Source organism: Heteronotia binoei, chromosome 3, assembly GCF_032191835.1.
Source record: "Heteronotia binoei isolate CCM8104 ecotype False Entrance Well chromosome 3, APGP_CSIRO_Hbin_v1, whole genome shotgun sequence".
In the NCBI taxonomy this organism is placed as follows: domain Eukaryota; kingdom Metazoa; phylum Chordata; class Lepidosauria; order Squamata; family Gekkonidae; genus Heteronotia; species Heteronotia binoei.
The window spans coordinates 64,941,212-64,958,050 of NC_083225.1; the positions used below are offsets into that span (position 1 = coordinate 64,941,212).

Consider the following 16,839-nt stretch of genomic DNA (forward strand, 5'->3'; position numbering starts at 1 on the left):
ACACACACCACCTTAAGCCTCCTAGCGGAATGATTGATCTTGCATATAGTGACGAGGCCAAACTAAGCGTTTAATCCTACCCTTCCAACAACAAATTGAACCTGCTGTACTTTCTACCATGTATAATAAGGAAGTTACCAAGTTCTCCCTTTTTGCTCAAACCAGTTTTAGTCCTCTGCCTAGTACAGAGTAAAAATCCAGTAAAATTCCAAGCAATTTGTAGCCAGCTCATGGCCAACCATATGAAATGGACACACTAGTATATATAATAGCTGAAAGTTTATGAAGCACTGTCTGACTTCAGAATCTGAGCCACATTTGATTATTTTGGATCAGGAATGATATGTGCCCAGCTGAGATTGGTCCTTAGATCGTCCTCATCAAAGCCAGCCAAACAGATGTCATGCTCTGAAAGGGTATCCATTTCTGATGCATAGTGTTATGAAACGATTACATTAAAATAATGCACAATATTTCTGAATGAATATATGACAGCTAATAGCTAAATTTTTTCCTGTCTAAATATTTACACTTGCATCCCAAATTAAAATATTGAGTGTATCTGCATGTGGATTTATTAACAATTTTAGTTGCATAGATATATCTGTTTTGCAGAGGAAGTAATTTTTTGAATATGTGGTGTCCTTGAACACTTCCATTATGAATGGTATGTTCCCATTATGTGTTAAGCTTTAGTTTTCTGTTTCAGTACATCTTTAGGTTTCTTTTTCAATATATCTATCGGGGGGGAAATGAAAAAGTGCTTAGAAATATGAAAGGTAACATAAAATGTAAAGGAAAGTCAAACATACTGCTTTTAAACTTTGACATGAGTAATTTCAGGGAACACAAAGGAGTTCATTTGTTCATGTGAATTTCTTATTTGTTTGTATGGTTCTTGTTATAATAGATAGGGCAATAGTAATGTTTAAAATAACCATTGTGTAAAATTATTTTATTACCCCCTAGATACTTTTGAAATGTTTTTATCTACAAGCAAAAAGATGATACTCCTTTTTCATCTGCTGTTTTATCTGTGGGAAGCAAGCAATGCTAATGAAACCGTTTCAAAGCCCAATATTGTCATATTCATGGCTGATGACCTTGGCATTGGAGACTTGGGATGTTTTGGGAACAGAACACTAAGGTTTGTTAACTCACTTGGTACATAGGATGCATGTTGTTTTTATATATAGTATGTCTAATCTAAAAAAAAAAAATTGTTCTAGTAATTTTTACCTTTGTAGCTTCATGCAGTCTACAGGTACAGAATGAAATTACATGGTCTCTGGGTACCTCATTAACTGTCACAAAGCATAGTCATCCATGGGGAAATGCTGCCTTCTGCTATTTTGCTTGTGACCACATTGAGTGAGAGGGGAAAGGATTCAGTATACCTAATCTCTCTCCTCTGCCAGACAACCTCCTCAGCACAACAGGCATTGCTGGTCTGCATTCCTACCCGACCTATTGACAGGAGTTCCCTTTTATAGCTATCATCTACTTGTTTCCCACCCACCCTATATTTTCCCATTGGGCTCTTTCCCCCACACCCCAAAGTCCACTCTCTCTTCATGGCCCCATTGGCCAGTTGTAAACAGCCTCATCCTGGCTCTCTCTTCCTCATAGATCAAGCCCTCTCAGCCTCAAGCCTCACCCAGGTTAGGGAGGGCATCAAAAGGCTTCTGTCCACCTCTGCCCTGTTGCAGCCAGTTTGCTAAATCTGCTCACCCTCCTATTGAGACAACCTTGGAGTTGGGCTCAGCCTGCTCCAAGAGCTTCACTGGACCTGCATAGGCACCTGTTGCAGGCCAGGACTGGAAAAGATCTCTTGAGGGCCTTTCACTGCAGGCCCTGCTCGGGGCCTGCTGCTCTGAAGACCATGGGGATCCTCCCAATGCCACTACTCACACACTGTGGACACCTGTGGCTGCACCCAGCCCAGTGTCACAGCTAGTGCTGGCAGGGGTCCTGGAGACATGGGCTTGACCTTCTGATGTGGGTCTGAGCTGTTGCTATTGCTGCTGGCAAGGCTTCTGGAATCTCAGGCATGTCATCCTGCAGCCCTCCCAAGGTCATTGCTATCAAGGCTTCTCTCTTATTGTAAGATCCAGGTAAGGCGAGCTTACGGCAGAGGAGTCCAGATGTTGGAGCTTTGGTGGGCTGGCTGGGTTTCCCTGAGTTTCAGGAGGGGGCTTCTCTGACCTCAGATAGTATCAAAAACCTAGGCACCATTTCTGTTCTGCAAAAAGCAACAGTTTACAAAGGAAACTGTGTTCAGTGATACCTAAAACTTTCCCTACCTTCCACTTTTACTAGAAACTCAAGCCACCCACAATGAAGATTTCTGACCAAAATTACAGACACATGCTTACCTTGTAAACAGTACAATACATACACTAGAGAAGGGGGTGGGGGTAATGAAATATTCCAAAATTTTAGAATTCCAAACCTGCTAATCACCATTCTCTTGTTCATAACATAAAACAATTACAAGCTGTAATTACAAAATGGGTGCATTGATTTCTCCACAAAAATAAATGAAAAAGAAAAAAAAAGAATAAAAGGAATCAGTGATTATCAGTACAATCCCGAGAGCCACAGTGATGGAGCTGGCTGGATGCTGTCACAGCAATTGTGCCACTGGGCCATTCCCTAAGGGAAAACCACATAGGCTGCAGACCATGCAAACAGTGCAGCCATGGGACCACATTAGCTGTGACTGCTCCAGCATCCCAGCAGCCACTGCATTGCACCCCCAAGACATCAAAAGGGTGAAATTACATGTCCATGATAGATGAAGGACTAGCCAATCACATGATAGCAGCCATAGAGACCTAGCCCCAGGGACACATGAGGAGAGGGGTGGGTAAGGATGGATTGCCAACCCATGCTTATGGCTCCTGCCTCATCCTCTTAAAGGAACATATCTCCACCAAACAAAACAGAAGCAGCAGCAAAAATGGGGAAGTAGGCACCATCGCCTCACGTACCATCTCCCTATGCATGCCTTTATCTCAGCATCTGCTGTCCTCAGGGCCCCAGAGGTGAGGCAGCTGGTGAGAGGGTTGGTCTCCCCAGGTACCATGGGTGCCTACAAGCATAACTCTGTCCCATTGTCAGGGGGATGTTCCCAGGGTGGGATGGCTGGGAAGCAGGCCTCATTTTGGGCAGGAGTGGAGCTCTGGAACCTCTAAATTTTATTGTGCTCTCCCCCCCCCCCCCACAAAAAAACCCCTTGCTTCTGGGCTCCATTGTTCAAACCACCTGTGAGAATTTTGCTAAACTCTAAGATGTGACAAGCTTTCTAATATTCTTCCTCATAAAAAAAATGGGAAAAATAACCAAAACAATAAAGCAGACAGATGGTAATCTTCATCATGCCACTGTGGCTACATAGGAAAAAGTAATTTAAAAAGTATGATGGGAGTAATATTTTATTATGACAATTATCATTCAAGAAACATTTTAAGGTAGAAGCTGAGCTGATATAATTTAGGACGCCTTCTGGTGATGTCAGGGGTGTGTGGTATATGCAAATGAGTTGTGCTAGTGAGCTCCTGTACCTCTTTTTCTATGAAATGATGCCTGCGTGGGAGGCTTTCTAACTCATGCCATGTCCCCAAGCCCTCTTTGCCCACCAATGCAGAGGTTTGTGCTGGTGCCAGTCTCAGGTGGGCATATTTTAGGGATATGCCAGCATAGCGTTTGGTTGGCTCCCTGGTTGCTTTCAGCCCCTTCCTTTAGAAATATGCTGCATATTTCCAACTGTGAACTTTGAAAAAAGAAATTTCCCTATGTGTAACAACCCTGTTTGCAGACTGTTATACTGCGAACTACTTTGCAAAGGAGAAATGATGATGGCTGGGGTGGCCTCAAGAGAACTTATTCCACAAACCCAGGATCACACCTGAGAAAGTCCCAATATAAGCTACTAATGTTCTAACTTTGTTTTAATAAAATAAGACACACAATCACCATTTTAACAGATGGGCAATGTCTTAACTTAGGGAAAGTATTGTTACATTCTTTTCAAATTCTTTCTGGAGAATGCCTTATAACATAATAGTTGTATTACCATCGCTGGCTAAATGGGAACAAGGTGTTGGTAACAAACATGAATATTATAATACAATGTTATATGATGTATGCACACTATGGATAATTGATCTCAAAGTACAAGAATAGGGAACCATTTACTATAAACCATAATATAGGCCAGATATGAATTGTTAGCATATTTACCATATATATTTAAAACAGTATGTACACTGAAGTTGGATTTCATAACTACACACAGAATAGTGATTCTATGATTCACAGTATTTGTTTTTGAAAAGCTTCATATAAAACACTTCATGTCTCAGTTCCCACAGCCATCTATGGAAATTAAGCATTGTTGTTAAAGATAGGCCTTTAGCAGTTCTGATAACCACACAGTAAGAACCAGAGAAATCAAGGTCAGACCTTGTCAAGGTTAGTAGATATTCTTTTTCTTATATATATGAAAGATGGAGCTATAAAGAGTCAGGATCTCTTTCACACCACTCAGGTACAAACTGAGCATCATATAAAAACAAACTGCATGACTTGCCCCTAGGAGGACCAACAACTCCAGAATATTGTGTTCCTAGACCATTCAAGCAGTAGTCCTACAGCGGGGAAAAGAGATCCCTCCTTTTATTTCCCCTGTATGTAAATTAAGATGAGAATATCTCTGCAGTGACCATCTGTTATGTAAATGGGGGGGGGATTTTATTAATGTGCTAAGAAAGAAAGAATCAATTTTTGACTAATCAACTAGAGGGAGAATCAGGGTGGGTTCTGATATTAATTAAATTTGATTAAATTATAGTGAGTCAGATACCCAGGGGACTGAAGGTGGAGGGTGGGCTAGGGATTTAGGCTGTAAATTGAGACAATCTAGTTAGGTGGGTGCGGCCATCCTATTATTATCAATAACATCATACCAGGGCATAGATGTGGATGCCCAGCCAGGGGATCCCAGTGCTCCTAGGGAGGGGAAGGTATGACGGTGGGAAAAGACAGAAGTGCAAGGGAAGGAGGTGGAGACAAAACAGTGCTCGGCCCCCTTCCAGTCTACTTCCCATCCCAACGGTGACAGGTAGTGGGGCCAAGAGGAATTGCCCGCTTCCGTCATTGGTGTTATGCAACGCCAGGTCCATAAATAATAAGAACGCGACCCTTAGGGAATTCCTGCTTCGGCAGGATGTGGACCTGGCTTGCGTGACCGAGACTAGGGATGTGCATTCGGCTCGGCCGAGCTGAAAATACAGCCGAATCAACGCTGATTCGGCTGTATTCGTAACTGGCCGCAGCCGAATGCCATTGCCGCCCATTATGCGGCTCCCGAACGCGGCCGCCGTATTCTCCCGAACTGCTATTCGAGAGAATACGGTACGGCTGTCAAAAGGCGGCTGTCAATGTAAAATCCCATAGAAAAGGCGGGAAGTGGCTTTTGCAGCTTCAATGGAGCTGCTTGCTTAGCTTCCCGCCTCTCCTTAGTCTCCTATAGCCTGCCTCCCTGGGATCAGGGAGGGGGGGAGGGGGAAGAGGAGCCTCAGCAGCCAATCCAAAGCATGCATTTGCAAAATGCATCGCAAATACATGCTTTGCAGGGCTGTTGATGTGTACTGTGTAGCTGATGGCCCAGCCATCAGCTACATTGTTATTTTGATCTTTTGCTTACTTGGGTATCCAAGTAAGCAATGTTCTCTGGCCAATCAGAGAGCAGTGCTATTTTTTGAAATTGCTCTCTGTAGGGCCAGAGAACCTTTTTAAGGAGTCTTCCTGCTGGACTCCTCCATTGCTGTGTTGGTGTGTATGTGGTGTGGGTTGGTGTGAGAGAGATTGTGCTGCTGCTGGTGGCTGGCCCTTGGCTTCAGCTCCTGCCTGCTGCTCTCTCACTGCCTTACCAGAGACCTCCCTGGACTCAGAGAAGACAAGGTAAGACAGTTTTGGGGTTCTTGTTTTAGTTTTTGTTGGTAAAAGGACTAGAGTCCCTTTACTTGTTCAGATTTGGGTGGGTGAGTGCTGGGTGGGTAGGGTAGCCTATTTGGGGTTGAGGTTAGGTTCTGCTGGGAGTGGGGGGGCCTGGGGTGGGGTGGTTTTGCTAATTTGCCCATATCTTAATTTAGTGAGAGGACTTTTTAAAGTGCAGTGTCCTTTTACTTCTCCTGATTTGGGTGGCTTGGATTTCTTGGGGTTAGCGTGAAGGGGGTTTTTTTTGGGGGGGGGAGTTCCTGTATTATTAAAAGTTGAGTTTTTTTACTGTTTCATTGTTTGATTTGTTGCTGCTGTGTTGTGTTGCTGCTGTGTTACTTTTATCTTCAGGTTATTGGGGGGGGAGGTGCTGTTTGGCCTAATTTTCATTGTTTTGTCCCCCTTTTCTGGTTCTGGTTTTAGGGGTGGGGGTGTTGTTGTTGACTGATTTGGCCTGAGTTTTCTTATTGGTGAAAGGCCACTTTTTAAAATCTTGAGTTGGTTTGCTTGGCCTCTTGTGATTCTCTGGTTTTGTTTAGATTGTGTTGTTTGGGGCAGGGAAGCTGGCACCTGGGTGAGAGACCCAGAGGCAGCAGGCTTTTTGTGGTTTGCCAGCTCTCCCCGTATTGTTTGGGGCAGGGCTGGAGAGCTGGCACCTGTAGATTGTGTTGTTTGGGGCAGGGAAGCTGGCACCTGGGTGAGAGACCCAGAGGCAGCAGGCTTTTTGTGGTTTGCCAGCTCTCCCCGTGTTGTTTGGGGCAGGGCTGGAGAGTTGGCATCTGGGTTTGCTGCAGCCAGGTCTGCTCCTTGAGCAGATTGTGTTTTGTACTGCCACGACGTTGGCAACTGGGTTTTTATTGGTGCCAGGCCTGCAGGGTTCATAGATTAGATAGAGGGATGTAGTGCATTTGGGACCTATAGAGATTCTCTGGTGTGAAGTTAGGTTTGGCTTTGGGTGCCCCAGGAATTGGACCCCCTGGCCCAATCTTTTTGGGACTTGGGGGGGTTGTAGGGGAGAGTCCCCTGCAGGTCCCCTGCAAATTTGGGGGCTCTCCCTCAAACCCCCTCCCCTCCAGGCGGCTTCAATTATACCCTATTTGCCATTGATTTCAATGGCCCATAGGGTATAATGATGGAATAGGGGCACCCTCTTTGGGTGCCCCTGGAATGGGACCCCCTGGCCCAATCTTTTTGGGACTTGGGGGTTTGGAGGGGAGAGTCCCCTGCAGGTCCCCTGCAAATTTGGGGGCTCTCCCTCAACCCCCCCCCTCCAGGCGGCTTCAAATATACCCTATTTGCCATTGATTTCAATGGCCCATAGGGTATAATAGGGCCGTATATTCGGAAATAGCCGCGCATTACCGTATATGCGGCTATTCCGAACACGGCATTCAGAAGTACAGGGGGAATCCGAATTTTTTTTCCCCGTGTACTTCCGAATCCGTGTATTTCCGAATTTTTTTTTTTTTTGCACATCCCTAACCGAGACCTGGGTGCGAGAAGGGGAGACGGTGGCTCTCTCCCAGATGCCCCCCCGGGTTACTTGGTCTTTCACTAATCACGGACTAGCGGGCGGGGGGAGGGGTGGCGTTATTCATACAGGAGGGTTACTCCTTCCGGGCTCTCTCGGCCCCAACGATCGATGGTATTGAATGTGCCGGTCTGGCGTAGGATGTCGGAGAGGGGTTGGCGATCTGGCTGGTGTACCGTCTGCCTAACGCACCAGCCAGTGCCCTACGATCCCTGATGGAGGCGGTGGCAGGCTGGGCGTTGGAGTACCCAGAGCTTATGGTCCTGGGTGACTTCAATGTCCATGCTGACAACGCGGCCTCCAATTGGGCAATGGATCTAGTGTCTTCCATGACGACACTGGGACTCTCTCAATTTGTTACGACTCCTACGCATCAGGCAGGGCACATACTAGACTTGATCTTTGCGTCCGGGATTCGGGTGAACGATATCGCAGTGGAGGCGGTGCCATGGTCGGATCACCTAGCCCTCAAGGCCCATATGGAGATGCTGCCTCAACCCTGTAAGAGCAGAGAGCCTATTTTGGCTCACCCGCAGAGCCTGATGGACCCAGAACGGTTTTAAATGGCTCTACGGGATCCCTGGTCCCCTGGCGATTCCCTTGACATCCTGGTCGATGCCTGGCAAGATCGGCTATCCAGGGCGATCAACGAGATTGCACCCCAACGCCCTCTGCACCCTCGTGTGAGGCTGGCCCCATGGTATACTTGGAGTTACGTCAGCTGAAACAAGGGCTCAGACGACTATAGAGGCAGTGGCGGCGCACTTGTGACGAAGGGACGAGAACATTCTATAGAACGTTTATGAGGTCTTATGAGATGGCAGTCAAGGCCACCTATGGAACCAGCTCCCGGAAGAAGTGCGGGCCCTGCGGGACTTTGAACAGTTCCGCAGGGCCTGCAAGACCATTCTCTTCGGGATGGCCTTCACTGATTAAAAGATAGAGAGACTGCTTAAGTGATTTTTACCATCTGTTGAAATAGCTCCAGGATGTTAATTTTATTAATTTTAGAATTTTAATTAAATTGCTAAATTAGCTATTGCTTTTAAATATTATTGTATAACTTAATGTATTTGATTTAATGTTGTTAGCCGCCCTGAGCCTGCTTCGGCGGGAAGGGCGGGATATAAATAAAATGATTGATTGATTGATTGATTGATTGATTGATTGATTGATAAGTAGGTGCATCTGCATGTGTGCACACACATGCACACACTAGCTATTTAAGCATACATTTGCAGAAAATAATGAAGTATATTTATTTTTTTCAAGATGTATATCGTATCTTTTTGCCTTCATAAGGGCCAAGAAGGTGGCCAGCAAACTAAAACATACATAATAAAATCATAACTCTAATCCCTTCAAAGCTATCAAAAACACATTACTAAACCAATTAAAACTAGAGCTCAGATTCATAAAAAAACAAAAATGACAATCAAAATGTTGGGCAAGAAAGAGGGATCACTGAGAGAATGCCAAATAAAACAAACCAAAACTCTTCATCTGTTGGTGGAAGATAGCAGCAAAAGGGGACAGATGAGTGTCTCTGGGGAGACAGTTCCAGAGTTTTGGAACCACAGCTGAAAAGGCCCTCTCCTGGGTTGCCACCTGCCTAATCTCAGAAGGCAGGGCACCTGAAAAGATGATGGTAGCATTTGGGTAGGTTCATAAAGGAGTGTCTACTCCCTTATGAACATACACAACCACTGAAATTACAATGGCACTTCAGGTATGTTGGTCCCAAACCATATAGTGCTGTAAAGTTCAGCACCACCACCTTGAATTGTGCCTGGAAACAGACTGGGAATCAATGTAGATGGGACAAGACTGGAATGCTGTTTTCCTTACAACCCACTCCAGTCAGTATCCTGGCTGCAGCATTTTGTACCAGTTAAAGTTTCCAAACACTTCTCAAGGGCAAACTCATGTAGAATATATTACAATAATCTAATCAAGATGTAACCAGGGTGTGCACCATAGGTGTCAGATTCTTTCCTGCCCAGGAAATATCTCAGCTGGTTAACCAGTGGAAACTAGTAAAAGACACTCCTGGCGTCAGTTGTCATTTGCTTATTGAGCTGTAGACTTGGATCCAAGAACACCTCCAAATCTGTTCCTTAAGAAGAGTGTCACCCCATATAGATACTAAATCCTTCTCTCACCAGCAGCACTTCCATCTTGTCAGGATTAAGCTTCAGTTTATTAGCCCACATCCGCTCCAGAATTGCCTCCAGGCACCAGTTCAGGGTTATTACCGTCTATTTTGGGCAGTGCAAGGTAAAGCTGAGTGTCATCTGCATGCTGGTGACAACCTAGCCCAAATCGTTGGATGACCTCACTCAGCAGTTTCATGTAGATGTTGAAGAGCATAGACCAGATGGAACCTTGAGATGTAAAGCCACAGGGCTGAGCAGCAGGCCACCAGCACCACCTTCTGAAATCTGTCCTACTGTTAGGACAGAAACCACCACAAAATGGTGCTTCCTAATCCCATCCCGGAAAAGCTATCCTGACGGATGCTGTGATCAATGATATCCAGAGCCATGGAGAAGTCCCAAAGAGTCCAGTTGTACTCCTTCTGTCCATCTCCCAGTGCAGATCGTCTTTCAGGGTGAGCAAGGCTGCTTCAGTCCAATAACCAGGCCTAAACCCAAATTGTAAAGGATCCAAACAATTCACCTGATTCAGGAAAGCTTGAAGTTCTCCAGCCACCATCAATTTAATCACCTTGTTCAAGAATAGAACATTTGAGACTGGCTGATATTTATTGCGATGTCCACACAAATTCCTTAAGATGTAGTGCCACTTAGAAGTGTACATTTGGTTTACTTGAATAACAATAACAACCCACCCTCTAAAAATACCTTACATGTATTTTTCAGACCTTTCTAAGCCAAAAAGAAATTAGAGTTTATTTTCAGCTACTGATATAGCTGAGCCCAAATAAAAGCCACTGTCATTCAGCTTTTATTCAGACACAACTTGGAGAAACCATGTAAAGAGACCACAGTTTGTTTAAATGCCTTTTCCCTTCCACTAAAAGCAATGGAGGATGGGGGGCACCTTCTTTGGGAGCCTGTAGAATTGGTCCAGTCTTTCTAAAACTTGGGAGGTTTTTTTTAACTCAAAAAACACCCGCCCCACCCCACCCCCCCAGAAGCCCCAGATACCCCTGGATTGATTCTCCATTATACCTTATGACAGGGGTGGCAAACGGTAGCTCTCCAGATGTTTTTGCCTATAACTCTCATCAGCCTCAGTCAGCATAGCTAATGGCTGGGGCTGATGGGAGTTGTAGGCAAAAAAAACATCTGGAGAGCTACCGTTGGCCTTATGAGGCCCAAAACCAAACATTTTCCAGGTTGAATATACCCATCCCTAAAAAATACTGTTTGTTTTTGCATGCCCCCTAGTGCCACCTGCTTCATTGTGCTTAAGATCATAGTAGGCATACCTCACATTTTGCTCCATTTCAACAATAGATAGAATATGAAAAGAAACGACATATAAGCCTAAAACTACAATCCTGAGCAGAGTAAGGGACATCTAGCCCATTGATTTAAATGAAATGTTCCTAATGCTTCACTGGAATAGGTGGCATGTTACAATTCATTGACATCTAATGTTCTTCCAACGGTTGTATGTGTGTGGGGAGGGAAGGTATTTAATAAACTTCACTGTAGAAGACATGCAGAATTCTTAAAGTAGTCTAACTGTGCCATCCTAAACAGAATTATATTATTCTAAATCCATGGAAGTTAATAATCTTAGAATGGTCAAGATGGCACTCCTCTTTTCTATGCATCCAGAATATAAACCCTTTAATTTTTTTGTTTGTTTTCATACAGAACTCCCAATATTGACAAATTAGCTAAAGAAGGTGCAATGCTGACTCAACATATAGCAGCCTCACCACTTTGCACTCCAAGCAGAGCTGCTTTTATGACAGGCCGGTATTCCGTCAGATCAGGTAAGGAGTGTTTCTAGGTTATTTAAATATTTTTTTTATTATTTTGTGTTGTTTGTGATTGCAGTGTTAAATATTGCAAAACAATTTAAAACAGGATTGTAATTATGTTGCCATACATTTTAAAATCTACTAGGTAAATTTTAATATTTACAATACACTGTAGCAGAGGAAATTCAAACTTTCTTTTTTATGGAACACAATATTCCAGGATCATTTCAAGCTACAAACATTGATTTATTAGTATTATTTAAATCATACATTACTGAGTAGACTTATATTAATTGTTCTATTATACAACAAAAAGAATCTTGCATCACAATTTCTGTTCCGCGTCTGAAGAACTCTCAGTTCAGTTCATTTGTCCATTTCACCTACTGAAACTGCTCTTTTCAACAATTCTACCACAATGGTTCATTTCCAGTGCTTTGTAATGATAATATTTGATGCTAGAAATAGATTTTTCAATAAGGGTTTTATGATCACATAAATTAGAAGGTTTTTAAAAAACACAGCACACAGGAACAAATTCAGCCTCTATTTCAGTCATTATGAAAATGTACCCTTTATTCCAAACTTTCTAATCAAGAGACATTTCTCCATATATGTTGAATCTAACTTAATCTCTCATAACTTCCAATAATTAAATCAAATTATTTTATAGACTAGAAATAAGGCCTCTTGTGAAGAAAAATGCAACAGGGTCTAGAAAGAGGCTCTGGGTGAGTGCTGTCTTCCCACCCAAGTGAAAGCATTCACTTCCGCCCCCACCTCAAGGGGAGCTGGTCTCTGCCAACTGGAAAACAGTTGAAATCGAGTGATCTCCAGCCCTCATCTGGAGATTGGCAACAGTGGTTCCCCAGGAAGAAATGGCTGATTTGGAGGGTGGAGTCTATGGCATGGTACCTGTTTGAGATCCTTCTCAAACCCTACCCTCTCCAGGTTTCACCTCTCAAATCTCCAGGAATTTGCCAACCTGCTATGTCATGTTGGCTGTCATGGGGGGGGGGGGGGCTATTGCTGAACAGAAACAAGCAGCTGAACCTAGTTAAGTTATGCCAGCTAGGTGGCATAAGTCACTCAAGAGGGTGCTGCCAGGCCTAAGGTAGCCAGCCTCCAGGTAGAGCTTGAAGATCTCCTGGGATCACAACTAAACTCCATACAACAGACTTCTCCCCTTGGATAAAATAACTGCTTTGGAGTGTGGACTCTAGCATTCTATTCAGCTTTACTGATAGAAGCAACTTTAGTTGACTAGGATCAGCCTCTGGCTAGCAGCTTCCCAAGGTTAAGGGAGGGAGTGACAAGAAAGTGGCAACCACCATAGCCTCTGAGGAAACACTCTGTGAGGCTGCAAGAGAGCAACAGCCCTTTCTGAGGACATACAGAAGCGTCAGAGATGTGTCTGTCTCTAAGGCAAGACTGTTTTGGTGGTTAGTTCAGTGTTTCTGGGCCTGCAGTAGGCAGAAAACAGGGGAGTAAGTCAATGGGAACCCAGAAGTGGTGACTGATGCATTATTATGGGCCAATGGTTTGTTGAGTGCACTTATCAGCCAATGGAAGTGCTCCATTTGGCCACCACCATTAGGGAATTATTATATATGATGATCCTGTTAAATATTGGTAGCATAAGATGTTTATGTGGGAAAAAATGTATATTGAATCTCTCTCAGATTCAAAGATATGAAAGTAATCAAATGGATTAAAACAGATTGTCCTATAACAGGAATACATAATTTCATTTTATACCCCAAAACCCATAGGTTTTTGAAATGGTCACCATCTGAATTTTTTAATAAGTGAATTTTAATTAATAAATTGGTTTGCTTGGTTTTATGCTTGGTTAGTTGTTTTAGAAATATGTAATCTGTTTTATTTGATGTGACCCACCCTGAGTCCATTTGGGGAAGGCGGAATAGAAATGTGGAAAAAAAATACCAATTCATTTTTATGTGTCTACCTTTGAACCTAGTTTGAGGAACTACAAAAATCTCTGGAGAGAAGGGATAAACTCTGGGGAACTCCATCCCCACAATAGAGTTGTATGGGAATTCTTATCTAAATGATTGTCTATCAACAGACTATTAACCAAAGGTCATTTAGGTGCTATTTTAGCTGTGACATTCTTGAAACTTGGCACAGAAACACAGTTGTCTTATAGTGTTAAAAGCTGAGTAGAAAGCAGATCTAGCCTTGAAACTGAGCTGAACGGAGTGGGAGATATTCTTACATCTCCCACTCCATGCTATACAGGAAAGTAAATGAGGACCGGGCATACATCTACATGTGCATACATGTGAAATTAGGTGCCTCAATTTCACATTGAGGCACCTAATTTCAGGATACAGTGAACTGTATTGGCATGAAGAGTTCTACTGCTTCAGACCAACATGGCTGCCCACCTGGATCTATGATACAGTACTGTTCTCTTTCTGTATTTCAAAGAGTATGTATTTCATCAATGAACACACTTTTTTTTTTGCCTTAGCCTTCCAAAGTAATTTTTATTTTTTCCAGGAATAGCTTCTGTACATCGAACTGGAGTGTTCTTATTTTCTGGTTCTTCTGGTGGATTACCTCCTGAAGAAACAACATTTGCAAAACTTTTACAGCAAGAAGGTTATTCTTCAGCTCTTATAGGTATGATCAATATGTGCTTGTTGGTATATCTTGTCTTCATCCACTAGGTAATATTACCCAGTTTGGCCTCTATTGGTTTTTTTTTTTTTTTTTTTTTGCAGTTTGGTTTCCATTGATTCTTTATGTAACACATCATATAAATTAATCCCTTTCCTTTTATCCAATAAAAGGTCTGAACTTGAGCTGTGAATAGTTATTAGAAATAATTGGGGTGGGTGGGTTGGGGGGGTCCTTATCAGCATGTAGATATGTTAACATCGCATTGGGATATGATTCAGAGCAGGCTGACAGACATGGTGAAGTACAGTACTTTCTCAGGCTAATATACAACAGATACCCCAAGAGAATGTGTGTTATAGTATTTATCTTGCCTAAAGAACAGGAGCAAATCCATTCCGAGTAAGGTAAAGGTAAAAACCTAACCCTCATAACTACCAAAAATTAAGCATTTAATCTGGCCAGTACAAAAGCTCTTAAAAGACTTGGAGAGGTCAAAAGTAAGTATAAGAGGGAAGAGATATTGGAGGAGAAGGGAAGAAATACTGGAGGAAGAAAGCCAAAAGAATAAAATGAGTGAATGCAATGTGCTCTAAAAACAGAGCTTCGATGACCCATTAATTTTACACCACTTCTCACCAAAGCAAATGTTGCATGAAAACCTAATCCCTGAAATAGTTTTTAGAGTATCATCAACAGCCAAAAGTTTCTTGTGAACAGTCTTACAGGTAGGCCTATAAGAATCCTCTTTTAAACATGTCAATAGACCTTGCTACTTCTCCCTTCACCCACCTTGCTACTTCTCCCTTCACCCACCACATGTCAGTAGACCTTGCTACTTCTCCCTTCACCCACCACTTCTCTCAGTCTTACAGGTAGGCCTATAAGAATCCTCTTTTAAACATGTCAATAGACCTTGCTACTTCTCCCTTCACCCACCTTGCTACTTCTCCCTTCACCCACCACATGTCAGTAGACCTTGCTACTTCTCCCTTCACCCACCACTTCTCTCAGTCTTACAGGTAGGCCTATAAGAATTCTCTTTTAAACATGTCAATAGACCTTGCTACTTGAGTATACCCTACTATATAGTTTTAACACTTGCAACCAAGCCCTTGCCTCAATGGAAGGTTGATCATAAATTAATACCCAGCTTTGTTATAGATGATCCATTCCCAGAAATCACCACAGATGACAAAATATGTGAGTATTGTCAGGAAAGGACTGGGAGACCAAAATGGCCTGAGAAAAATCCCCATCTATTTCACTGTTCACCCCCTTCACCCACCACTTCTCTCAGTGGGGAACAACCTAAGGGAGTTGTGTATGGCATTGTCATTGGGCTGGCCAGATATGCAGGCAAGCCGACCATTGCCATATGGGGCAAATTTTACAACTGACTGACCATGGAACTGTGTCCAGATGAGTTGTGAAGTGGCTGCTGGACCGCGCAACAGCAGCCATCTGTCATGCAAGGGTGTCCACCAGACAAGTTGTGTAGGCTTGGCAGGTCATCCGAGCCATCCAGCAATGAGATTGGGCCACATGAGTCATCCATTGGTTGTGGCTCAAGTCAAGGTGATTATCAGGAGGCAGGGGATACAGACAGCACTTTCATGTCTGCTGCCCTCTGCACGTTAACTGAGCATGCAGAAAGGTGAGGTCTTTTGGTCACAGTTAACTACATCATGTGGATGATCTGCAGACTCTGAATAGATGAAGTTGCTAGAGGCAAATCTGCAAATGGGGAGGCTCTGAACCTCTTCTTGCCACTGATTTTGGCCTAGGGTTGCCAATCTCCAGGTGGGGGCAGGGGATCCCCTGGTTTGGAGGCCCTCCCCCCACTTCATGATCGTCAGAAAGCAGGGGGAGGGGAGGGAAATGTTTCCTGGGAACTCTATTATTCCCTGTGGAGATTTATTCCCATAGAAAATCATGAATAATTGATCCGCAGGTATCTGGGGCTCTGGGGGGGCTGTTTTTAGGGTTAGAGGCACCAAACTTTTAGTATAGCATCTAGTGCCTCTCCCCAAAATACCCCCCGAGTTTCAAAAAGATTGGACCAGGGGGTCCAATTCTATCAGCCCCAAAAGAAGGTGCCCTTATCCTTCATTATTTCCTATGGAAGGAAGGAATTGAAAAGGTGTGCCGTCCCTTTAAATGTGAGGGCCAGGACTCCCTTTGGAGTTCAATTATGCTTGTCACAGCCTTGATCTTGGCTCCACCCCTAATGTCTCCTGGCTCCACCCCCAAAGTCCCCAGATATTTATTGAATTGGACTTGGCAACCCTATTTTGGCCTCCAAAAGCATTCATACAGTCCATTTGGTACTAGAGAGAAATTTTATCAACTACTGATTTAAATATTTTCAAATGGAGGCTGTCATTTTTTACATTTATTTTAGAAGGAAAGATGCACCTTGATACCAGTGCTATCTGCTATCCAGTTTATACACTTACTGGGCCAATGAAAATCTATGTGTTGTCAAACAGTGAGTGGGCACTCTACCCAGTCCATTATGGTGGACACTGATTGATTACCCATCATTTATGTGCCTAAGGTGCATTGAACTTTGTAAAAGCAAAGGGAATGCAAAAAAGTGCAATCAAAATGTTAATGGAGCTACAGTAAAGATAAGTCAAAACATTTAGGGCTGTTTAGCTTAGAAAAAAAAGACAAGTAGGGGTTTTTTTCTAGAAAA

The 16,839-nt window shown here is 43.4% G+C and overlaps 1 protein-coding gene across 2 annotated transcripts in view; it reads left to right on the plus strand.

The window, feature by feature from the left end:
• The window catches only part of STS (steroid sulfatase), a 167,242-nt gene that overhangs the window by 59,065 nt on the left and 91,338 nt on the right, over positions 1 to 16,839 (plus strand). For both annotated transcript variants that reach the window (XM_060233925.1, XM_060233924.1), the window contains exons 2-4: positions 970 to 1,147; positions 11,383 to 11,504; positions 14,019 to 14,141. In XM_060233925.1, coding sequence (XP_060089908.1) covers positions 981 to 1,147; positions 11,383 to 11,504; positions 14,019 to 14,141 — 412 coding nt within the window. In that variant the 5' untranslated portion in view covers positions 970 to 980. The remainder of the gene's footprint in view (positions 1 to 969; positions 1,148 to 11,382; positions 11,505 to 14,018; positions 14,142 to 16,839) is intronic.